The sequence below is a fragment of the Neodiprion lecontei genome, chromosome 2 (assembly GCF_021901455.1).
Source record: "Neodiprion lecontei isolate iyNeoLeco1 chromosome 2, iyNeoLeco1.1, whole genome shotgun sequence".
NCBI classification, from domain to species: Eukaryota; Metazoa; Arthropoda; class Insecta; order Hymenoptera; family Diprionidae; genus Neodiprion; species Neodiprion lecontei.
The window spans coordinates 14,169,082-14,194,746 of NC_060261.1; the positions used below are offsets into that span (position 1 = coordinate 14,169,082).

General features: G+C 38.2%; 2 protein-coding genes across 5 annotated transcripts in view; one reads left to right on the plus strand and one right to left on the minus strand.

Annotated features, from left to right (window-relative positions):
- The first annotated feature begins 2,335 nt into the window (after positions 1–2,335).
- LOC107223741 (regulator of G-protein signaling 7) overlaps positions 2,336–25,665 on the plus strand; it is a 29,003-nt gene continuing 5,673 nt past the window's right edge. For all 4 annotated transcript variants that reach the window (XR_006903076.1, XM_046732916.1, XM_015663645.2 and 1 more), the window contains exons 1-4: positions 2,336–3,067; positions 20,251–20,564; positions 23,687–23,783; positions 24,451–24,501. Coding sequence is in view for 3 of the 4 variants with exons in the window: in XM_046732916.1 (XP_046588872.1) it covers positions 20,274–20,564; positions 23,687–23,783; positions 24,451–24,501 (439 nt within the window). In the remaining variant the exon portion in view is untranslated. The remainder of the gene's footprint in view (positions 3,068–20,250; positions 20,565–23,686; positions 23,784–24,450; positions 24,502–25,665) is intronic.
- Positions 11,456–13,948, minus strand: LOC107223934. The gene is made up of 3 exons (XM_015663839.2): positions 13,648–13,948; positions 12,968–13,084; positions 11,456–12,855 (listed from the first exon to the last, which is right to left on the minus strand). Exons 1-3 carry the CDS (start codon positions 13,869–13,871, stop codon positions 12,744–12,746), a joined length of 453 nt encoding a protein of 150 aa, XP_015519325.2. The 5' UTR covers positions 13,872–13,948; the 3' UTR covers positions 11,456–12,743.

Sequence of the window (25,665 nt, forward strand, 5' to 3'; positions counted from 1 at the left end):
TTCCATTTCACTGGTCACTCGATGAGAAAGAAAATGTATTGCAGAAATAATTATACCTACGGAAAAGTGAAAATGATTTTCTCTTGACTTTTATGATTCCATTCCGAAGCCTTTGATAAGATTGAATTATGTTGTCGATAAGAATGTAAGCTGCATTTGCGCTTCGAGGTCTCTGTTTTACAAAATTTTCATTATTACAAAATTTGTTTCAATCAACTTCCGCATTCAACACTATTTTTCCAAACAGTACCAACTCCGTATGAACTTATAGGAATCTATTACGTTTCTTTCCCTCCATCACATTTCCCCCATATTATCACCAATTGCTTTTCACCTACCGAAATTAAGATTTCCCCTTCGCGGAGTACGTGCTGAATTCACATCAGAATCAATGGTAACAACGGCGATGAACCTTAATCACGGACGATGTTAAAATAACAGAATACATACGAGTCTTACAGTTAGATTACGAGTCCTTTGATCGTCTGGTTATTTGTAGGCGTCATGAATGAAGAAAAAAAAATAGTAAGTCATTCCATAGGTAATAATAATAAGAGACAAAAAGTGCAATATTCGTAAAAAATTTCATTTTTCTATCGAGATAGCTCGAAATCCTGACGTAATCGAAAATACGGGCGACGTCTTTATATTCAACGCACCAAAATACGCCGGAAATGCAGTAACTCATTCAAGTAACAGATTCTGTGAAAAAATTTGCAGGGCTGTATAACTGATGAAAAGAGGATAGAAACTGGAAGTTCTGGCTCTATAGTTAGAACATCAAAAGGTATATTCATACTCCGCACGTTTTACGAAGAAAGTGACCTATACATACCTGACCGATTTCCTTCATTCTATTATATCTTGTTGTACGTGAAACAAAAGAAGTGTATTTCTGTGTTCTAATTTGACGGTACGAGGGGCAACAAACCCCTTAAAGTTTACTGCTGACAACTGTTCAGGATATCTCGATAATTACCTCATACTTGTTGATACAATCAATTAGATATTATTTATTATCAACAGACCGTAATAAGCGCAGTGTTTTTATCCTCGGGGTTGCATCCCTTATGTTCTTGAGGAAAACTTTAGAGGTTGTCTTTAACCACTACGATATCTTACAGATTGAAGAAAATCGGTGAGGTTCACCTCTGGTACCTTCAACGTTAGATTTTCGCATATAGATTAGATTCAGATTCGTTCAATAGGTTTTTTGCGCAAGGTAAACGCTGGACGTTAGTTTTTGCCGAATTAAAAAAAGATGCGTTATTCCATGCGACCCTTGCATTTTAATAACATATAACAATATGTACACTGAAAAAAATTTCATTTGTTAAAGTAACTAGAAAAATTCAGTAAAACAGGTATCGTTAAAAAACTGTTTGAATATTGTTGGAATTACGAAAAACGAGGTACGCGTAACCATTTTGCGCTATTGTCGATCCTTTTTTGGTAATTGCAACGGAAAATCAGTTTGTTCGGTTTACTGTACTTTTTTAGTTAAATAAGGCTTTAACGTCAATTTATCGTTACACAAGCATTAAATTTTCGCAACAGTTACAAAAAACATATAGCAACAGTGATCATAATGAGAGAGAATAGTAACATATACTAGACTTTCTGGCAACAGGTAGAAAACTAATTTTCATCTTGTACCTAGAACTATATTTTTCGATTATGGTAAAAAATGAAAATAGTTAAAGACTCTCAGTGTACTTATGCCAGTTTCTCCAGCGAATTTTCCAAAATAACCGATATTAGTAAGTATATGGTTTGAAAGTCGTATTGGCTTTATTTTAATATAAGTAATAATGTATTCGACTTCACAGACCTTAGAAGATCAGTTTCCTTTCGCCATTCAGAACAAAAGGTACAAAAAGTCCCGATTTTACTGATACCTGCTTTCCCGTTTCTCCAACGTAAAAGAACACCGTCATCATTTTTCAAGTTAATTTAACCATCTACACGATCATATCCACCCGCGACAGTTACTGACGATTACTTTGAGAAAATTCCGCAAAGAAACTGAAACAAGCGCATGTTTGTTACATGATATTCGAATTGCGGTAACAATTGACAGGACCTGAGGCATCTCCTAAAGTCTTGATCTAAAAATCCTATACATAGGTAGAGGATTTTGTTGCCGAGCATAAGCTGTAAATATTTACAACCCGTCCAGCAAAAGAAAAGAAAAGAAAAAATCCAACACTCGATACCAGATCCCTCAGCGTCCCCGGGTTCGCGCCCCAGGACGGCCCTGAACCAACGAAGTGCGCGCGCTCTCCTCCCCCCTCCTCAAGTTCGAAGCCACCGTCGGGCGGATTGGCTATTCGCGCGAGGACGGCCTCGCCAGGCCTTGCCGAGTGTTGCTCATCCGTCGCAGCCCGTGTTTTCCGCCTCAGTTTCCGTGCCAGTTAACCGCTGTCGTTGTCGAGCGTTGTTCATATATATATATATATTCATCGAGTTTCCGTCGGCACTCGTAAGCACTCTATAGAGAAGAAAGGGGCAGGTTCGCGCCGAGAGACGGGGACTCATCGTCAGCCCCCAACACCGTGGGACTCGCATCGCGCGTGCAGTTTGTGTTTATTTACCAAATCAGAGGCTGGTGCAACGGGTATCGTCATCGTCGTTGTCCTCGACGACGGCGTTGAATTTCCGTTCGGGCCCCGCGAGGTTCCACCGGGAAAAAGCGGAGGGCGGCAAATCGACGGGGAACGATTCACGGTTCAATTGACCCTGACAACGAGAGTGCGCAAAATTCTCGAGAGGTTGAGGTTGAGGAGGTCCGGGGCTCGAGGACGAGTCGGCCGGGGTCGCGAAGCCGAGGGAAAGGAGGAAGATTCATATCGCTTGGGAGGATGTAGCTCCGTTGGGAAACCCCCGACTTATCCCACGGATCTCACCTGGCGATACGAGAGCACGTACTCTCAGGAATGTTTGCTGCGACAACATGAGATCGCTCTGGATCGCTCGCCAGTTTCGCTACGGTCCACGGCTCCTTGACCATCGCTTCTTCTAACTCGCTTACTTGTCAGGGACGACGTATCTTCATCACATTGATTAGGTGAGTCGATTTAACAATGCTTGTATTGCAACGCACATCGGCTGTTCTATGTATAACTTGCACCACCGCTTTACCGAGTTGATGTTACAGTTAGTTACGTTCTTTTAACGATACTTCATTCGAAAAAGATTACTGTTTTGTAGCTTGAGTCTGTACAGTTTGAAAAATAACGATTTTTCATGAGATACAGGGTTGTGTTAACGGTAGGAGGTAAAACCTCGTGAAGGTATGAGGTTGAAGTTAGTAACTTTACTTTAAAATCGTTAATTGGACCCTTAGGATTTTCGTAAATTCAGGGAGTAAATAATAACAAAGAAAACATGTTCATATTTAGAAAAGTCAACTCCTTGAGAGTCTTTCGAAAATTGTACAATAACGATTTTTTTCATGATGTTAAATTACGTTAACGTTACTGACTTCGGCCTTCTGTGAAGCTCAGCATCAGGCTAGATTTCATCAAAATTTCAATATCATCCCGACGATGTGTTCTGTTCTATTATTCTTTCCCTTTAATTTTTAACCCCCCTGTCATGGAACATCATGGAAGATAACGTTCTCAGACTTCGAGTTATTCTGAATATCGAAAACATTTTACTGGTAGTGGGAACTAAGGTGGTTATCAAATCGTAATAACACGTGAAAATTTACAGAGTTCAGAAAACTCAACGTTGATGTTGGCCGGATGAAGCTTGAAAGTTCAAAGACATGTGTATTGTGTAATGTTTGAGTAAGGCGACTATAACTTCCGGATTGTAAGCAATGATTAACGCACGGTTCTACAAACGTAGTACGCAACAAATATCTCGTACGTCGAACGAACCACGAATACTTAGTAGTTGATGATACTTTAATCATCATCATTGTCGTCCTGCACTTTACGTTTCGTATGATTCAATAAATATCGCGTAGTGGCTTTTTTTCCACTAAATGTAAGCGATATACTTTCATTTTGAGCATAACGCATCACAAGTGTTACAGGAATGGAAAATCGCGTGTTTTCCTACAAGTCGTACGCTCTAATGACCGTAAAACTTCGGAATTTTTTCCTTACTAAAAATTCTGCTGTACGCTGTGGGTACTGTATTCCGTTGTTTATACATGTTCATGTTAAATATTCAACAATTGTGTTGTTTTACACGGGAAGATGACATTTATTACATATGTTCCATTGATAAGGATATGGTATGAAACGCCGTGTCGAATGGTCATATCAGAATTTACAAATCGTAATCATACATATGTAATGTGGTTTTGGCATCGCGCTATTGCCACTGTAACGCCGCCAACGTTCGTCCGGTCTTTGTATCAGTTTTCAGCGGATACACGTGTTTTACTGCAGCGAATGATGAAATGTGCGTCCTTGTAGGGAAAAACGAAGGAATATGTGCTTCGAGATATTTTTTATTATCTTAGTCTCACTTTGTTGCGTTGAAAAATAGTCGTGGGTCTACTTGTTTCATCTTATCGATCGTAATCCGTAACAATTGAAATGTTTGTACACGAGTAATAAATTGAACCTGTATTCATACTACATGGAGTAATTTAACCGAAGGAGACAAGGATCCGTGTGCGTAGTTGCGCCTTGTCAGCACGGAACAAACCGTACACCACAATTCATCATGCTGGCTGCGTAGTCTTCGTCTCAAGCGGTGGCCTGCGGCAGCAAATGCTGTGCATACATATACGAACCAAGGAACAAATACCTCGGCATTGTCGGACCTCCGGTCGGTGGGGGAGGGGTGTGGAGACCACGTGACCGATGATGCCATCCTTGCGTTTTTACGTTCCCTTCGAGCATCCTGTTACGCCAGACAATGAAGTGCAGCCTCTCTCAAGTGACACGAGATAACAACTTGATTCGTGCACTTGAAGTTTCCATCGATAGAGCTTGACTTCGAGCCAGAAAACCATTGATTAAAAAGAACAGTTCAATACGATATTTAGATATGGTTTCAACGCTGTAGTACCTTCGATTAGCGAAACAGCTGGTTCAGTCACTTGTCAAATATTTATCATAGGTATATACTTAGCCATACAAGTGACGACTCGAGTCGTCATTTGAGCCGGATCGATCGGAACTTCGGGTACATATGTAAGTCTTGACTCGCCGCGATAAGTTTTGAGGCGATCCTTGCCTGAGCTGCAGGAGATTAGAACCCACCCGCCACGCTGGTCTGGCATCCCGTAATCCTCGTGCGAGAAGAAAGGCGAGCGGCGTATGTGTAATATAACTTCGTTTAACCAGATGTGTCGAGTTGTGAAGTTTGTTCCGGAACTTCTTCCCACACTTGCTCACGACGATATGAGCCAATTCCGTGCGACACGTCGAAATTACGTTTCCATTTTCTTAACGATAACTTTATCGTCTTAAGGTACCCTTTTACAGAGATAATGCTGCGAGATCTCCGCCAAGTCGCACGCTTAAGAGGATGCTGTTCCTTAGCGACTAACAATGAGTAAAGAGTCATTTATTTTTACTATAATCGAAGCCCACGCAGCAATGACGTGAAAATACCGCAGTCAATGCAATTCTACATGTTGTCCAGTCAATAGAGGCCTTTGTCCTAATTTTGATACACGTTATTAAGTTTCGGACCCCGTTAAAAGATCTATGTTTTCGACTCTGGGGGGGGGGGGGGGGGACATGGTTCTCCATCTTGAATTAAAGGTATACAGAAACAGAATTGTTTTTTTTTCGAAATAATTCCTCAACGGTTGATCCAGGAAGCACCAAGCTTGCGACAAATTTATAAATTGACCTGAACATAAAGCATGGCATGGCATCAAATTAGCATATGTGAGAACCTTAGCTCACTTTAGATGTTGACGTGATTTCATTTGATTATATTTACCACTTGAACTATACCTCGTAGATTTTGGGTTTTATTATTCAAAGCCGCACCTTGCCGTTTATTTGTTTTTTGGTCAATATACATGCGTTTAAATGTACGTTCGGCGAGTTATTAGCCTCTATTTATACGGCTATCTTGTTTGGACGCTCAGTCAAATAAATTTTCTTTCACCGTATGTTGTGTTATACGGTTATATGTACACGTACACCAGGCAAAGTTGATTCTGTTACGGGCAAATTGGTTCAGGGTGCAGTTTATCGAGGAATACATGAAAGTCTCGGTGATGGAATCAATCTAGTTAGACGTACGTAATATAATATATTTTAATTGTGTTATAGGCGTGCCACGCCGCGTATGTATCCGCATGTTCGTGATTTCACAATCCGGAATGTAAGGGCAGTAATGTAATAATTATGTCGCTTAATTTTTCCGTTTCACATAAGTTCAGTGAAATCTGCAGCAGAGATATTGAGTAGCTGTATTAGTACAAATTCCCATTACTCAAATAACGTGGGAAAGTCTTGAATTTTAACGAATGGTTGAACAGAATGCATTGGAGTGTAAAAGTACAGGAAGCAGCATGAAAGATTACCGAAAGGAAAACTGAGAGGGACCAAAAAGGGACAAAGATCGCGCAAGTCGTTGGCTAGACCTTTCCCAATACCTTGGTTATCGTGGTTGTCCACTTACTCGTTATGGTGAACATGTACCCTTCTCGGTTTAGGCATAAGGTATACATACAAGGTATACCTTATAAGGGCGCGTCCACTTGTCCCACGCATAATATCGACCGATGCTCAGGCGGCACCGAATATCCTTAGAATTCTCAGCAACGCCGGAGTGCCCCGAGGGACAAAGTTGATAGAGAGTGAAAGGGTGGATATGCCCGGTAGGACGTATTTACAGGGTTGAGGAACAGATGGTCATTTTTTGCGATATACAATTTTTGATTTTTACGGAGTCCGAATACTTTTATAGTGACAAGGAAAGTAGCCGAAGTGTACCTCACAGATTTTCTTTATTCTGTGTCACGTTGTAGAACGTCAAACAACATCAGACACGTATTTTTCACGTACTAATTCGGCCGTTTAAGAGATAAAAAACCACCCCTCAAGTTTACCCAGCAAAAATAAAAGATACAACTCTTGAGGGTAAAAACAGTACGCGTTTCTCGTTATTCGTTGGTATAGAATGTGTAACGTACGATAAAAAACTCAAGATTTTGATCCTAATACTGGGATTCAATGGTAAATCCGGAAGAAGGAATGTAAATTCCGTATCCATTCCAGAGTAGAAATGATGAAATTATTACCGAATATTGCGTTGATCTATTCGAGTATTATTCGAACTTTCATCGACGAAGCTGGATCGTTCCTGAAATCGTCTCATGCACTAAGAAAAAATTCATTTATTATAGTAACTAGAAAAATTCAGTAAAACAGGAACGTTAAAAAACTTTTTCAATATTGTTGGAATTACGAAAAACGAGGTACACGTAACCATGTTGCGCTATTGTCGATCCTTTTTTGGTAATTGCAACGCAAAATCAGTTTGTTCGGTTTACTGTACTTGTTTAGTTAAATAAGGCTTTAAAATCAATTTATTGTTGAACAAGCATTAAATTTTCGACCATTTGCGACCTCGCAGTGATTGAAAAACTGAAATTGAAAACCTCATAAGTGATGAAAATTTTTTTGATAGTATTGCGATACGAGTCTAATGTTTTAAACAGTTGAATCACCGAAAATATGAAAATGATTCTTGAATATCTATACTGAATTAATTCAAAAATCAATGCACCAGCTTACCATCTCTAGGTAACTAAAATAACAAGAACTCTCCTTTTTCCCGATTCTCATAACAATCTACATATGACAAAAAAAATAAAAAAGTGTTCATTCTGAGTGGGAACGGTGTTGCAAAGTACACTGTCCGAGGTGGATTCTCACCGATTCAAGGGCATCCGTGGCGTCGGCTGTATAGGTTAAATAGATAGTAGCAGACTACACCAATGGCCTTGAATTGGCCATAATCCACCTCGAGAGGTGTGCATGATGCTCGTGCGTGTCCCGAGGTATGCACAAGAGAGGTTCCAATTTATCAAAAGCAAGTTGTCGATACTGAGAGGTTATGTTTACATCTCACATAAATTTTACAGCTATATACGATGCGTACTAGGTATACTCGTACCTACGTGTATCTCATGTTATAAATAAATTTTCAAAAACGCCGTTTAAAAATCGAGATAGAAAACTTCAAGCAATTTATACGTTTGAGTGATGAAATCTTTAAATCACGATGAACGTTGACTGCACAGAGTAAATAAACCAAATTCAGGTTACAGGGTAGATGCGCCGGTAAGCTAGCCACCTGCAGTAGTCGGTCACTTACGACTTTAGGCCAAAGTAATATTGAAACTATGCCTGAGTTAACAAAAAATAAATTCGTGATTTAGAAAAACGAAGAATAATAGCTGCGTTACGTATACCATTTATGTCTAACTAAATTTTAATTCAACGTACCGTCATTAGTGAATAATAGATAACATTTGCAATAAACAATGCCATCATGATTCTTGAGATCTCTATGTCCATTCTAGTTTTGTTGACCGACTACTGGGAAAATCGACAGATTTTATGAAAACCATTATAATTACATTATGCAAGATGTAATTATCAAGTACAGTACGTGAATCTTGGAGGATTTTTCCCGCTCATTCGATTGGGATCGTGGTTTCAATTCATTTTTTCTGGTTATAAATAAGTAAATTGTGAGTGGTTGAACATGACCGTACTCGAAAAGTAGCCGACTAGCCGCGCATCTACCCTACTAGTAGTTAATTTACATACGGTAATGTTCATTAATTCCCTGAGCTTCCGGCTAACTTGTTTTCGGTCCGAAACAAAACGCGAGTTCAACCCTACACGAATTATGTGACAACGATTGGCGACGCAGCTAACGTAAGAAAATGGGATGCATCGTTACGTAATTCGTATAGAATCGAACTCGCATTTTGTTTCGTACGGAAAACAAGTTAGCCGGAAGGTGTTATCCCTACATAGTATATGTATAGAAAATGATGTCTTTCGGAAAATAATTAAAGACTGATCAGGTATACACGATCCCTCTTTGACGAAGAATTTAACCCATACCGTCACCCTTGATGAAGGAATCCCAAGACCTACGGCACGAATATGACCTCAAAGCTATAGATCCTGTACTTATAGTCCTCTTCAAAGGCTGGGGGCCAGAAACGCGTGACGGTTATAACCGCCTAATATTAGGCAGCAGGACCCCGCAGCGATCCATGGATACGATATTCGTCCTTCTGTCCGTTCCGCCGCTGTGTGGTTCGTGGTCAGTGTGGTCGGCCGGCAATAACGTAGGAGCCATAATCAGAAGATTTGAATTGTTGAGGATAGCAGGACGGGGCAGAGAGATGGCAACAGGGCTACAGGGACAGTCGAGCGGATGGTGCGAGGGATGAGGACGAAGAGTATTGATTACCGGCGACCCTGTAGTACGTCGCAGATATACATATATCTATAAAATAGTGTATAGAACATTCTCACACTCATGTGTGCATATTTTTTCTTAGTTCTCGCGTATTTCGTATATATGCACCTTGATTTGAAAAAAATTTCTCGGAAAACTTAATTATTCATTACACAGCCCTAACAGTATCTTACACTCATCTATAAACCGATTCAGTTTAAGAGGGCATGCATATCAGTCGAGGAAGGATTTATCTTCGTAATTTCAAATGGTATGTTACTGGAGTTTCGATGTTTCAATCTTGATTAAACAAAGGCCCGATAAGTAGATCAGAGCGGGCGAAAGCACGAATTTTTTCCCTGAATAATCCGGGTATAATTGGGTTTGATTCATTACATTTTTGTAATGCGTCAATCGTTGCAGCTTTGTTTAGTGTAATTAAAAATCTGATCAGTGACATAGGCCATTTGGTTATTTTATTAACTATTTATCAATATTTTAGTGGTATAAATCAAACCTCATTATAAACAATTTGTGGTTTTTGCAAGTGCGTTACTACAGCTTTTGTCTAGTAGCGATTTTGTGATGTGCAAACTATAATATTTACGTTGCTATTAAATATTATTTCAATGTCAATCGTTCGACTCGACACTTTTTCAATACTTAATAAACACATGTAACCTAAAAATATACTCTTTTCACCTTTATTAAAAAAAACCAGAAAAAATACATATGGAAAGGAAAAAAAAAATTTTCGACCGGGCTTTCTTCGGGTAAAACCCAGTGAGTTTAATTGGGCCCAACCTGTAGTAGACGAATAAATCAGTGTGTCATTTAGCCATAATCTTCCAACGATGTAGGTACATACTCTCAAATTATACAGCTATTCAGGCAATATCCACTCTTTCTAATTTCATCATCGAATCACCGAAGTAACGGGAACATGGGATTCCGATCAAACTTGATCGATCTAAATTTCAAGTACACCGGTTATTAATAATTTTAATCGAAAACAAGAACGGGTAGACAGCATAAGCATTCATTGCCGGAAATTCTTTTCAATCAGTGAGGTTGAAGCTTGCAACGCTATTGTAACGATGCATGTTCAGGAAAAATCTTTACTTCGCACCATTAGGATTGTTCGAAATTCAGTAGACTATAATAAGGAAAAATGTACCTGTTTTCTGAAAACCTCCTTCAAAACTCATCACTCTAAGATTGTAAAATAGTAGGTCATCTTTTCCTTAACCTCACTAATTTGAACCTTGTAACATTTACTAATTCCTCCACGCCAAACGAAAACCACCAACAACGATCTATGGAGTCTCGGATTTAATCTTGATAGAAAATCGCGAGTCCTTCGAAATGAGCACAAGGTGATCCGACACAAGATTTTTAACACGAATATCGAAAGTCGCCCGTTGCGATATTTCGAAAAGTTTGCGTGAGCACGGTTTAAAAATCAGCGAATCTCTGAAAAGGCGAAAAGGGACACCGAACAGACGCTATTTGCGTTTGTAAACTGGGAGTGCGAACAGTCACGCATATGCAAGGCCATCGGACCAAGACATGCGATTCGCAAGCGAGGTCAAACCCTTGAAACGACGCGGGTGCCACGTGCAGTACACCGGAAACGTGAAAACAACCGAGGACTTCTAAACCGTACGGGCTTAGGGCGAAAGAAATTCCTCACCAAGATTATGAGCGTTCTACCCCCTGGTTGCTTGCATTGCTCGGGACTCTGGTGGCATGGAAACGAGGAAATGTCACCCTTGACTTTTGCGAGGATAAACCCGCGAGGAAGTTATATAGCCGTGCCAATATTCACGCGGACATGGTATGTATGTATATAGACACGGACCGGCTTCTGAATGTCAACTACCTGCGTGACGATTCGCTTTTTTTCATCACGAAAAGTTATGCTCCATTTGAAAATTGTACGCCGAGAATACTTCGCGCTTACAGTGTCAATTCGAATTGGACTGTTTTTCGGAATGAGGTTGAAGTTAAGAATAAAAAATGTAATCTGATCTACTCGCAATCAGATGTAATTTGATCTAATTAAATCCAAGTTTTCTTCTATATCCAATCTGGTCTCATCATGTATAATTTAAATACAGAATGAGTGGCTAACGGTCTAGAGCATAGCAATTGTTTTGTTAGGACAACCAACATTTTTCAGGTTACATACATCGCGCCGACCTGTCATCTAAACTTACGACGGTTGGTCAACCTGACGAAACAATTGCTTTTGCTTTAGAATCTTAGCGCATGCGCATCGGACCATTCGACCGATTGCTGTTCACTATGTAGACCTGATTTAATCTAAATGGTTCTAACAATATGTAATACAGGAGTTTGAAATTAGTGACCACTGTGGTTATACATTAAAAATAATTCGTCCAAGTTAGTCATAGTAAAAAATCTTTTTATTGATTATTTAAAAGGTTGCGACGTTTCGATCGGCTACGGCCAATCATCTTCCGGAAATAATTATTGCCGATCCTACGAGCTTAGAAGTCTAATAAAAAGATTTTTTACTATGACCAACTTCGACGAATTATTTTTAAAATATGTAGTATATTGTGTGTATGTGTGTTTATATATATAAATGTCTGATTATATCTAGTTCAATCTAATTAGATCAACTCATATAGATTCATTTTTTTCTCGATATGAAGGTTGGCTGGAAAAACATCGATACTTTTCATTAATTTTATTACCACGTCATCGTACATTGAGTATTTATTAAATTATTGTATTCGTAAGTTACGACGGTCTCTTTGAAAATGCTATAATTTTAAACATTGACATTATAAATCGTAGAGTTTTATATATAGATATAATCGACGCTTCATTTCAAATTGCTGTATAATGATTAAAAATCTGGTCAATTCTTTCAATTTCCCTATACGACACCTTATTTTATTCCTTATTGATGAATACTCAATGTACGACTATCTCATGAGAAAATTAGTACAAAAAATAGCCCGATTTTTGAGCAACCATCATCTTCAAAATAATAAAACGTTGAAATAAAAATCACTATTTTACAACTTGGGGATAATTTTGGGACAGCTTAGTTTTCGAAATATGAGTTAGTAAATACCGATTTTTTCCTAAAAATTCATCCTTAGAATCTTCAACTTCTTTGGTTTGGATGCAAAAATTGGATTTTTCATACCGATAAACTTTCTAATTTATTCAAGGACAGGTTAAAAATTTTATCACCATTAAAATATTCCAATCAGTTTGCATCTGTGTGTATACAAGTATATCCACCAGTTGAGTAATCGATAAAATTTAATCGACGTTAGCAAAAATTGTGTTTATTCTTCGTCTTCGTACGCCACCATAAATTCTTCAGCTTCCTCTGCATTCGCTGAGCGGGCGTATCGTGGTCCATTCGCAGGTGGTGGTCGATAATTGATAACAACTCGCCTAAAAAACAATGTATCATTATGTGTACATACATATGTTATTTGTAGATGGCGTGAATTTATCTCTATGCGAATCTGTTGTAATCTGATATCTCCATGATAAAAAGACTCACTCTGGACTCCGCTTGCTGATGGCATGTTCAACCGTAATGTCGGTTTCCGGAACATCTTCATCGGAAGGTTGGGCGAAGTGTGAATATTCTTCAATCGGTAGAAATGCCCCAGAATGTCTGTTAAAAATTGCTCTAATCAGTTCATTCGTCGTCAGTTTAACCAAACATAGGTTGGGACACTCTTAAGGTGGTCCTTCACAATCAACCGTTAAAGAGATATCTCATTTTCGAATATGTGAAACTTGAAGTGACCAACTGTATACGTGAAAAATTTCAGAGTCGGTTGACCGACTAATAAGAAAGAAAAAAGGTTGCACGAGTTTGAAGTAGGTAGTGCTAACTCTAAAGGAGAGGGTGAAATCGATTTGGTCGTAAAATTATTTCACGTTAAGTTGTAGAAGTCAGGTAAATATTCCAAACTATAAAAACTTGGAAAATCAAGATCGTCGTAAAATGCTTAATTTACGGTACAGTAATTTTATTGTGAACCGAGACAGTTATAGTTGATAGTTATAATTTTCTTAATATTCGAGTTGATTTCTCTGTGCTGGAGCTATAAACTTAACTGTTTTTCACTGTCATAAGGAACTTTCGGTCCTTACAGTCTCACGCGTCAATTTTCAGTTGCTTTATTCACTTTTTAAAAAAGAGCTGCAGCTATTCCTGCATGAAAGTCTTACCTTGTCAAATCCTTCTCCTCAATGGGATTTTCCAGGAGTCCTTCCTCATCTACAGATCGAAGATATCGAATCCTGGGATTTGGCGTCACTACACGAATCCTGTAGTCAATTCCTGGTTTTGGTGTTACGTACCGAATGGGACTCGGCGAAGCCTCAATCTGCAGAGTTCCAATGCAGGCGAAGATCGCCACAACGGCGAAAGAACTTGTCGATGAGAAATGCATATCGATCGAAGCCGTCTCGAAACTATTTTATGCTCCGTTCTCAATATCCAGGCCTATTTATACTCCGAATCCAACACGTCTTGAGGAAAAGACACGCATCGACTTCGCGGGGATTTTATCATTCTTTGTGTGTATGGCACCGAGTTGTCTTATATAAATAGATACAGCGGTGATTTCCCTCGCGTTCTTCGCCGTTTCGTATAATGAATAATAATATATATGTGCTGGATACTGCGGATATGATTTATAATATATCTATATATTTTTTATCTTCGACCTGTATGATACTTTTGGTATGTATGGTTGCGAGCTGTCTTATATAGACAGATAACGTGTGGTGTGATGAATAATAATATATATATGTTCGATACTACGAATATGATCTATAATGTATATAATATATTTTTTTATCTTTAAACTGTTGTAAATCGTATTGATAATTGAGCAGAAAAACATCGTATTTCAGAATCTAACGCAACAACACAACATCCGGTCTCAGGATTTGATTTACCAGTATCGTATCTCATCTCAAATCAAATTTTGTTATGAAAAATTATCCGAGGTAGCGCCAGAACTTGGGATACTTAATTTTTGAAACGATGCCGATACTTGCTAATTCATAAAATGCAATTAATATTCAATTATACGTTAACATAAGATGCAATTGTTATTATTTTCCATATTATATCTTAATTTGGTTCAAAATCACCGATTAATAATTATTAATAACTGACTATATTCAAGTAGACGTCATAAACATTGAAGCTAAAAGTTTATCGGAATCTGATTCAAGTACTCATAAATCACGCGTATAAAGTTTTTTAAACGAAAGCGTAACTTTACGTTGAAGTAATTTCTGAGATAAAATTTTTTCGAATCCAACTGAGGTATAGTGTTAAACCAAATTCTGAGATACGATGTTTTTTAATCAAATTCTGAGGAACGATGTTCTTTCAAACGAACAAGATTCGATGTTTTTTTCTGCTCAGCTATCGATATTCCCTTAATTATATCTATACTGTTACATGAAAATATAGTAAATAAAATTCAACGATTGCAGAAAGCCAAGGCAAAAAATATTCTGCACCTTTAATTCGGACGTAAGGAATGAATTACATTTCGACGCGCGAGAGGCGAAGATTACAATGGTTTCAAAAATTTTACAGAATATTGGAGCCTACTCCAGATTACCTATAAAAACTTCGAAATCTTGTCAAGATTTTCTAAAGTAAAAGGAAAATGTATCAACGTCAAGTAAATCGTAGATTGTCAATTGTTTTATTATTCGCACAGTTGATTTTCGCCCCTATAGAGAAATATTGGGGGGTCTCACTTCTGCACCATTTGTTAAATGCTCGAGCATTCATGTTCTCACCGAATATACTAGCAGTGTGGAGCCGACTTTACACATTTGTTTTATATCCAGGAAGTACGAAACACGTGCCAGAATCTGGCTCGTAAAATTGGGATGAATTATAACACGTGCTGGACATCACCACGGAGAATGCTACCTCACACAAAAATATACAACTCATCGTCGGAAAATCGAGCCTCGTGCATACCAGAATAACATCTTCATGTATCGACGAGACTGTGGCAAGGTTCAGCTGGTGGAAGAAATTAAAATAAAACAGGAACAAGGCAGAAGCTTTATGGAATCGAAGTTCGTAAGGGTATTATAACGATGCATTTTTAGAAGAAAAATCGTCATTTCGAACTTCTGGATTATTTTAATTTCGTTAAACCATAATAAAGCAAAACGTGCTCATATTTTGAAAACTCAACTCCCGGCAGTCATTCTAGCATGACGAAATAGTGAATATTTAATAGAGTGTTTAAAAAAAACCGACTATTTTTTTTTTCGAAGAACATTGAAAAATCTTCCGAGGGTCCCTCAAAAATGACCTCGGTAAAATATGAGCTCTAAATATTGATATTTAGGGGTGGCGAATCTCAATTTTCTATTTCCCATTTAAATAACATGGGAAAAAATTTTTTTTAAATTTAGAATTTTATTGCTCGAAAACGAATCAGTGTGAAGATATAAACAAAACATATTCTTGTAGGAAATTTTACGCTCTACAAAAAAGGTCTGAATAGAGATTTGCGTAAGGTAAGTCGTTTCGGAGTTATCAGGCCTCAAACATCGAACCGTTTGAAATAATGATGTTATTAATTTATAAATGCTACAAAACTGATTAAATACACAATATTATTGATTTTAAAATTAAAACTATAGACTTCCAATGAAATGTTAATTAATAAATTTCATTAATCAACGATATGAGTTAGTTTTGTAGCATTTATAAATTAATAACATCATTATTTCAAACGGTTCGATGTTTGAGGCCTGATAACTCCGAAAGGACTTACCTTACGCAAATCTTTATTCAGATCTTTTTTGTAGAGCGTAAAATTTCTTACAAGAATATGTTTTGTTTATATCTTCACACTGATTCGTTTTCGAGCAATAAAATTCTAAATTTTGAAAAAAATTTTTCCCATGTTATTTAAATGGGAAATAGAAAATTGAGAATCGCCACCTCTAAATATCAATATTAAGAGCTCATATTTTACCGAGGTCATTTTCGAGGGACACTTGGAAGATTTTTCAATGTTCTTTGAAAAAAAAAAATAGTCGGTTTTTTGGAAACACTCTATTAAATATTCACTATTTCGTCACGTCAAACTTACTGATAATAAAAATGAGATACACAATTTCAATTACGTTAAGCTGGTATAATGCGTGGATATTCGGCCGTCTACAGTCAGATTAGAAAGTTGTCGGATTAGACTGGTTGTAGAGAAGAAAATCCTTTTGTATTTTGTCTTACGGACCGTGTAGGGAAAAGACCAATATAACTAAGCGCCTAGTATAATCTCTAGTGCAGGAAATCACCTCATGGAAACAAAATAATTATTATCCTGTTAAAAAGATTGCCCGATATTCTTGCCTTTGCCCAATCACGATCGGTAAAATATAAATTTTACCAAAGGAGTTTAAGGTTACATATTCATGAACGCTTGCAGAGTCTGAATAACCAAGATCTTACTGGTTCATAAATACAGAAACCGTGTATACCTTGGCTCACCTGCGCGTGAGTATACTGCTACGTGAATGATTAATATGCACGTGAGCCGCTCTCTACACAGGTAAACATACTACAGCTATGTCAGATTTACCCGTAATGAGAAACGGAAGAATTCGATATACCGAGAGAAAATGGTATAATTTACAATTATCAAATTGAACCTCCGACTGCGCATGCGCCAGTTCTGCCGTATTTACACGCAGGTTAGCCCACCTCAATCAGCCCCAACTGTCCAACACGGCTTACGGAGGTTTTGCAGGTAATGCAAAATTTCAGGGTTAGGCAGATTTGAAATTCCTGATGTGATACTTTGGAAAGGCTTGAGAAATTTGTATTGTTAACTCTCTGATGTCTCATTACTGCTACGACTTATCGTGTCAGCATCATTTCAGTTTGCCACATAACGCAGGAGAGTTTGACATTTAATGCCCGTTTTGAGTAGGTTGGCTACTCTGTCTTGCGGACGAAAATATTTTCGCGGCACGATCTCGCCGACCAATAAGTTCAATTATTTTTCACATGCGCAGTCACACACTTCGCGAAATGGGAACCGTTAATGTTAGTAACTCTTACAAAAGTCTAATCTTAGGTTCATAATCTGCCTCAAAATGCTTTAATCGTATTTACCGAGGCAATCATTAACCTAATAATAAGTAAAAAGGAATATTCGGTAACGAAATCATAATGCTTACCTGGAACGTTGAAATTTCGTATTTTTTATAAGCGCGGAGCGAAAAACATGCAACTGTCTACTGCAACTAAACGCAGTACTCTGCGGTGGCACCCGCGAGAGGACATTTTTGTCGAACATTCACGAAGACACCCAAGGACCGTTTGCACAAAACGAACATTGGAAAAGTCAATTTTGACACCGCTCTCATTAACCGCAGGCATCGACTTACCCCACGTTCCCCTATTATATTAAGTAGGTTTACTTATTGTTAGCAAGTAAGACGATGATAATAATTGATACTTCAATCACATAAATTGACATTTTATTGCGTCTTTCATAGGAGTAAGAAACAAAAACCGATTGTGGGGAAAATTAATCGAGTCGGTCAATTAGTCGAGTTTTAAAAATAATCGATTTTTTCTGGATTAATCGGGAAACAATAAACGATTACTTTTGGTCATTCTTAACGGCTATGTTACCCTTTTTCTCAAAGAACATGCCTTCTCACTTGCTGATGTGCTACAAACGATGAACGTCGAATTCAAATGTTGAAATTTGTTTAGGTCATGGTACTTGCGAAAAAAGAATATTTTCAGTTCAAGTAGGTGCGTTGCAAATTTTTTTCAATTGCTATGGCATTCGGTTGCACGTAATTTTATCGGAAAAAAAAATTTCCCCGTGTTCGTTCAATCGCAGCAAGAAGAGGTGGCGGTATATCGAACGTGCGAGGAAAGACCCTCGATCGTTACATCCGCTATTGCGGTTAAATATAGACATTTAGCTATAGACTATCACGTTAAAAATATTATTCACGATATATTGGTTGTGTCTTTGTCAAAAAAATCATGTTAGCGAGACTTTCACTGTTACCTGATCGTGCCACTTTTTCAATTTAAATTTATGTATGCTTTTTTGTCACACATGGAAATAAGATCGAACTTAATTCTATGTATGATTTACCCAGTCTATTTCGATTATCAGCTGCTGATGCATTATATTTATTCGAATTTGAGAATAATCAGAATTGGTATTATTCGTTACGGTAATTACAAGCAAATAAATCACCGTGTATTTCTGGAGTAATTCATACTTGATACAGACAATGACAGTGAAACTTTTGATTTTCCTTACAATTTTCCGAGTGTGAAATCATTTTGTATTGTAATATGCTTTGCGAAACGACGATAGAATAGCAGACACGACAATTGAGTAAAGAAAAAACACGATTAAGTATTTTTATTTGAAGACGAACACATCACAAACTCGCAATATATTTGAAAGGAAAGTATAGGATCATTGTTTGAATTTCAACCGTGCTTTCGATTGAAAACTATCGCTCAATCCTAGGAACCCAACGACCAATCTGAAACTTCGGACGTAAAAGCGGCACCAGTAGGGTTGAAATTCAAATACCTCGATACGCCTAAAATCGCTTTGATACTGGCAATAGCGTGCAAATAGGTAGATATAGGGGAGTGTTCAAAGTCGGCGCGTATGAAAGGTGAAACCCGCGGTCTTCTCGTGTTGCCGGCAGCTACCGGCTCTCCCTGCCTGGTATTACGGTCTCGTTATACCCTCAGCCACCTCTTCGTGGGTCCTGTCATCCAGTGTTGGTCGGCTGCTCTCTTTTCATCCCTCGACGCTGTAAAGACTCGGCGGGGATTGTGCGCTTGAAGTTTTTAAGTAGAGTTTGCCACAGCAGCACTCGCACAGTCAGGGCTGCTTGAAAATAAAACAGCCCGGGGTTTTCAGCTCGAGTTTTATACCGAAAAGAAAAAGTCGCCCAATGGGACAGACCGATTTCAACGAAAATTTTTTCACACAATTTCGAGCCAAAATAAGGCGACCAGCGTTTCGACCTTTCACTGAATGGGCATTTGCTGGCGAGAAAAAAAATGTTGAAAACTTGTTTTCGATGTCTTCTGAGAATTTTCTCAAAACGTTCTGACCATTTTTAACCACTCGCTACTTTTTGCGAAGAAAAAAGAATAAGATAAGTTATTATAATCACCCCGAAAATGAAAAGTTGAGTTTTCATTACATCTCAATGCTTCAAAATCCAGAGAATAACCTCCAACCATTTTCGAATGGACGCTGGGTGCACGCGTGTGTGTGCTTGTGTGATCAATTTGTTGTCCGATGTTATCTGGATATCAAATCAACGGATTTCGATGATTTTGATCTCAATCGACGCGGCTTTACTTAACTTAAAACTGATTAGATTTTGGATTTGCTCGGTTCAGTAGTTTTCGGGTTATTCGATTAATATAAAAAAAAATTGACTTCTAGAGGGTGGATCAACAGATTTTCATGATTGTGGTCTCAATCGATGGAACTCTTCTTAGCTTAGAAATGACTAACTTTCAGATTTCATCGATCATACAGTTTTCGAGTTATTGAAATAATACATTTCTAAAAAAAATTTTAAATTCATTTAACGATGTTCTACGGTATACCGAAATACATCTCAGCGGGAAGTTCTCAGGCTGGTCAAATCAACCACTTATTTCAACTCTTACCTCGTATTTTCCAAACATTTTACACTAAATTTAACCTAGATATTCAACGAACGATTTAAAAAATCTATTTTTTTTTTCTCCTCAATCTGGATTAGATCTGGCTGCATGTGATACGCTGATGTCGTGTGTTACAGGAGGGCGATGGTGCTCCTCCCTTAGCGTGGATATGGTAACGATGAGCTCCGACAAGCTGGGGTGCCGGCGAAAGCCGGCGGAGAACAACACCGCGAAGGGAGGCACAGAGCAGCCAGGTGGTCGAGGACGCAGTGACGTCACTCACAGGAAACAACATTCCTCCGATCAGTCCGCCAACGCCTCCGGAGAAACGGCTCCAGCCACCGGGGGGGTTCAAAAATCCACGACACCATCCTGGCCCGTTGACACGCCCAACTACCTCGTCTATCAGAAAGTAATACTGGTTTAAGTCAGCAATTTATCAACTTTTTTTTGTTTCATTTTATGCAATCTGCTCCGGTTTGGCGTTTTTAATTCATCCGCACGCACGCTCAAATCAAGGGCAATCTTACCAACTCAAATCGTCACTATGCCGCTAGGGAGTTTTATTATTCTCGCTACAAAGCTCCAGACTCTTCAGCGTTTTTTATGCTTGCATGGTCTACTGATTATCTCGACCAATGGTGATACGCATGTGTAGCTGATGTAATGTGGAAGTCACGAGTAGTCATAACTTAGTGACTTAGAAGTAGTAACAACTCGTGATGGAAGTATACTTCCATATCATGTCACAGTAAAGTCAGCTATGCGTGCTTATTATGATTGGTAGACATAATCATACCAACATAATCATAGCGTGTAGACCAGACATTTACCGATAATCGAATCGAGAAAAAACATGAATCATTTGATTTGTTTTTGTTGTAAATCATTTGCCAATATTCAATGTTTTCAGTAATAATCCACACATAATTTACCACTAGAGTACTAAATCAATAGAAAGACCTTGTTTCAGCAAAAAAAAAAAAATTCACCCTAATTTGACACAGTTTAATATATAATCCTACATATATCTTCAGGCTCGTGCACCTGCTTACCAGTTGTATTGCTCCTTTGCAGCTTTGTCTCCGTGGACCAAAAATAGAAGGCTACAAAATCCGAGAGAAGTAGTTTCGGTGCAATGGTAGTGGTTGTGGCAGTTGAACGGTAGTAATCTATTCTCGTTTCCTCGTAAAACCAAGGGCATAAAACTTGTGAAGAAAACCACTGGCACGCCGGGAAATCAATGAATGCCGATAGTGGTTTCGGAAGAGATTCTCTTCTTTTTCGGTCCTTTGCGCGCTTACGTCATCTTGCAGGAACAGTCTTGGAAATTCTTTACGCTCGCCAAATTTTTACTACATTCTAGATCAGAAATCTTCTCCTCTGCGTTGTTATTCAGTTATTCTACGCATTTTTATTTTTCTATCTTATACAACCCTGCCAGAATGATTGATCACACAACGAATTTGGTTATTCTGAGTGTTCTTAGTGAGCCACTGAATATGAATTTCGGATCACTGGCCGATGGAACTTTTTCTTCATTCCGATCGAACAATGTACAATAACATCTCGACAATAGACCGTCATGACACAAGTATATTTACAACATTTTTATGCACATAGTCGTTCCACAGGTATATAAAATGTTTGGGATCTACGGTCTGTTTCGAGAGTAAGGAAAAGAGGAAACACCGTTTAAAACACGTCCAACATTGTTGTTTGCACCATTGACAGTAAACGCGAATCCAACAACATTCGTACTATATAAAAGAAATGAATTCAAGTAAATTCGAATAACATAAGCTAAGATATAGACAATTCAAGAAAAAGGTTTCACAATCGATACCTTGAAAATGATGTCAGGTGTTTTTAGTCCTCAATTCCATTTGCCCAAATAACATTACTGGAGATTTTCTAAACGACCTTTTTTTGTTCCCTAACTTTTGATTGACTGTCTGTCCTATTCATTCAACGCTGTTCGATCAACTGCATTGCAGTATCGCACGAAATTTTCAACCCCGAAGGTGATCAGATGGCTGTCAGCGCCTGACTTGGCTTTTCTAATTCTACCCTAGGCATTGTTTGAAATGTAATAACGTGGTGATGGAGGATTCCACCTTCTTCTTACTACAATATTCGGTTTCTAGTGAGTCGGTACGACAATTTATTGTTACGTAATTCTAAACCCGGCGCTCGCCGAAAAATTCCGAATGATTTTGGCTAGAACAAATGAAGCATTCCCGAGTGGGTCTTGCTTGATTTCAGTTTATTCAATTCCGGCTTCGGTTGGGATGATAGGACCTGTGATATCCCGCCCGCCTTTATTGTTTCCTTATTTTTCACCCCTTTCCCACCATTGAGCTCCTTCAGAACGATACCACTTTCACCCTGTTCGCGGGGTTGTACGATCCTCAATTCATAATGGCTCGATTAGCACTTGATGTCCATCTGCCATTGCTCGGAGAAAAATTGCCGGATGAATCGCACATTGAACACTGCATATATTTAACACGTTGAGCGCCACGCCGATTTTGAAGGCAGTCCCCATCAGGCCGTGCACCACTAAATGTAATTTCAGTGTCAGCCAGTGGTGGTTGACGCGGCCTAAATGGAAAGTCCAGTGTCAGCCACCGATGGCTGACGCGGCGCTCAACGTGTTAAGGATGCATGAGACGTACAGTTAGGATAAAAAAAAAAGAAATAGTTGAAACAAAAACGGGATTAAGCGAAGATTCAAGATGAAGAAATTTCACCGAAGCTGAATTGGTTACATTGAACAAGAAAGTTCCCGTGATACAGAAAAAAAACGTTGGAACACTCAATGTGTACTGTAAACGCCTTGGTATGAAATAGAAAGATACCAAAATTTATTAATAACAAAATGGGATTCCAACAAAAGCGTAAATATCAATGCTCATTTCAAATCGTTTCAAATCCAGTATAGGTTCAGACGTCATTCGATTTCACTCTACGATGGCTCATTTTATCTAGAATATATCTCCTACGAATTCCCTAAAACTCTTTTTTCATCATGTTGATATGGTTGTATATTTAATTTCACACATTGATCTGATATTGAATGTAAATGACAAATAGGGATTTTGGATTGACTACTGAAAACAATGGAAAGGTTTCAGTGACTTTGTAAGAAATAATATTCTCAATAAAATAAATGATGGTAAAGCGAAATGGAACGAATCTACCGGGGTTTTAAGCATTGTGATATGTGAAGTAGAGTATAGACATTAAGCCTTCGTTTATAATAACGTTATTTTCAATTTTTTTTTATTTTTCATAAAATTTTCAAAGCGTACCAATATAATAATTTGGTAAATACTCAACATATGACAATCTCGTAATAAAATTATTTATCGATTTTCGGCCAACCTCATTAAAACAGATCCCTTGGTATCTTATTCACCTTCTCATTTCTCAGTTACCACAGTCACCTAGAAAAAAATTTGACATTATCGCAAAGACAGGCACCACTTTCAAACAACATATAACGAAATGGTCTGTATTCGTTGATTTCAGATGGAATCAATTGTTGAGAAGATGCTGGACGAAGCAACAGGAGTGCCTGTCAAAACTGTCAAAACTTTCATGACGAAAATTCCATCTGTTTTTACTGGTGAGTAATAGTAGGCCTGTTCAACTTGAGACCATATGAGTCGTCTGTCAAGAGCATATAAATACCAAGGCGAGAACTACAGCCAGATCGAACATTTTCAAAATAAACTGACACATCTGCATTTTATCGCCATCCGATGAGTGGAGGAAATAACTGCTCAATCAATCTCCATGCTGTTTTGCTAGAAAATAAGGCTCGTGCCGTAAAAACAGAAGAAAAATAATCGATTTTATTACTTTCAAAGTCTTACGTGCGTTGATTTTACCGTGTAGTCTAAGAAGAAAAGTTCATTCAATTCCAACCGACTGCTCGGACTTCGGAAAATCTGAACAACAGGCACATGCTCATAATTTCATGTTCAAAAGTATATTTTACCTGCACTCTGTGCTTCAGAGACGCGAGTACGACACAGCAACACTTCGTTCCAAAGAAAATAATTTTTAATCGGACACAGCACCGACTGGCAGTTGGCCATGACAATTTTAGCCTGGACAATACATGATCATCGTGTCTTGGAGTTATCTCGCAAGCGATCGATTTTCCTGTATTAATGACTATCCTTGATGTTTTTCTAATTCTTGTTGTATCAGTTGAACTATTTTCTAAATACTTTCTTTCAGTCCAACTTTGTTTGAAGGGTAAAAAAATTACCTACAAAATTTTTCAGGAACTGACCTCATTGCTTGGATGATGAAGAATATGGAGATCGAGGATCAAGGTAATTGACACACCAAATTTAATCACTATCTTCAGAAGACTCACGCAACTTTGAATCAGTGTTATGCGATTTAACCGGCTTAATCGGCCCAGACGATTAACCTGCTTGATTAGCCAATGGCTTAACCGATTAACCGTCATGGCCGATTCAGCTGGTTAAATCGTACAGCGCTACTTTGAAAGATTTGGTATGTCGTGGTGCGGGATTTTGGTATTCCCTGGTAAAGTGATAGCGTTCACTAATATAGTGAAAGAATCTACTAGAGCAGTGTCGGTACCCTTAATTTCAACGTGTAATACGGCTGTACGAGTAATTGATTAATCGTCGATTTCGATCAATCCATAAATCGACCGCTTCAATTAATCGTTTCTTCTACTAATCGATAACGCAGCCTTTGCAATTGACAATTTATTTCTATAAGTAGGCCTACCAAAGCATTATTATTTCAATCAATAGATCGATCGCACAGTCGTAATTTGTAGTAACAATCAATTTAGCTCCTCACGAAATTAAGGTACACACGTCGTGTACAACATGGAAACCATCAATATGAATTAATGCTTCTCCAGTATGAAGATAACAAACAAATGTATGAAGAGAATGAAATATTCTTTAGACTGTCAAGACTGTCTCATTTTATATAACACCACTCCAGTGATGTTTTAATCAATACTGTTGAAGTCGAGCTCCAGTACTCCAATAATTCACGAAATTGAAGTTGTGAGATTAACGTAACTAAATGTTGAAAGGAAATCATTGTTTTGCAACTGTACAATTAATTTATATAGGTCGGAGTTATAAAATAAGAGTCCGTTGCTTCAAGTACGCCGTGATTTATGATCTTATTGCAATTTTAGAGCAGCGAAATAGCGAGGTTTTTGAAAACTGTCTCAATACATTAACTTTATTAACTTCAACCTCGTAATAGTACAGTATGGATTAGCTCTCAGGGATCCCTACTTCATTTATTTGGAAATAGATTCTATATTAAGGTAGTCTTTAAAAAAGTCATTTTTGAATTTGGACCAGCTCGCCCTCCAAATCGGCTCCAGATAATTCAAAAACAATTCCGTCGGTTTTTCAGATTTTGATCACAACTCTAGCCCGTGCCCCAAAGCGGGTGGATTCCATTTAACCCATTCAGGGGCACATCACATCTATCGA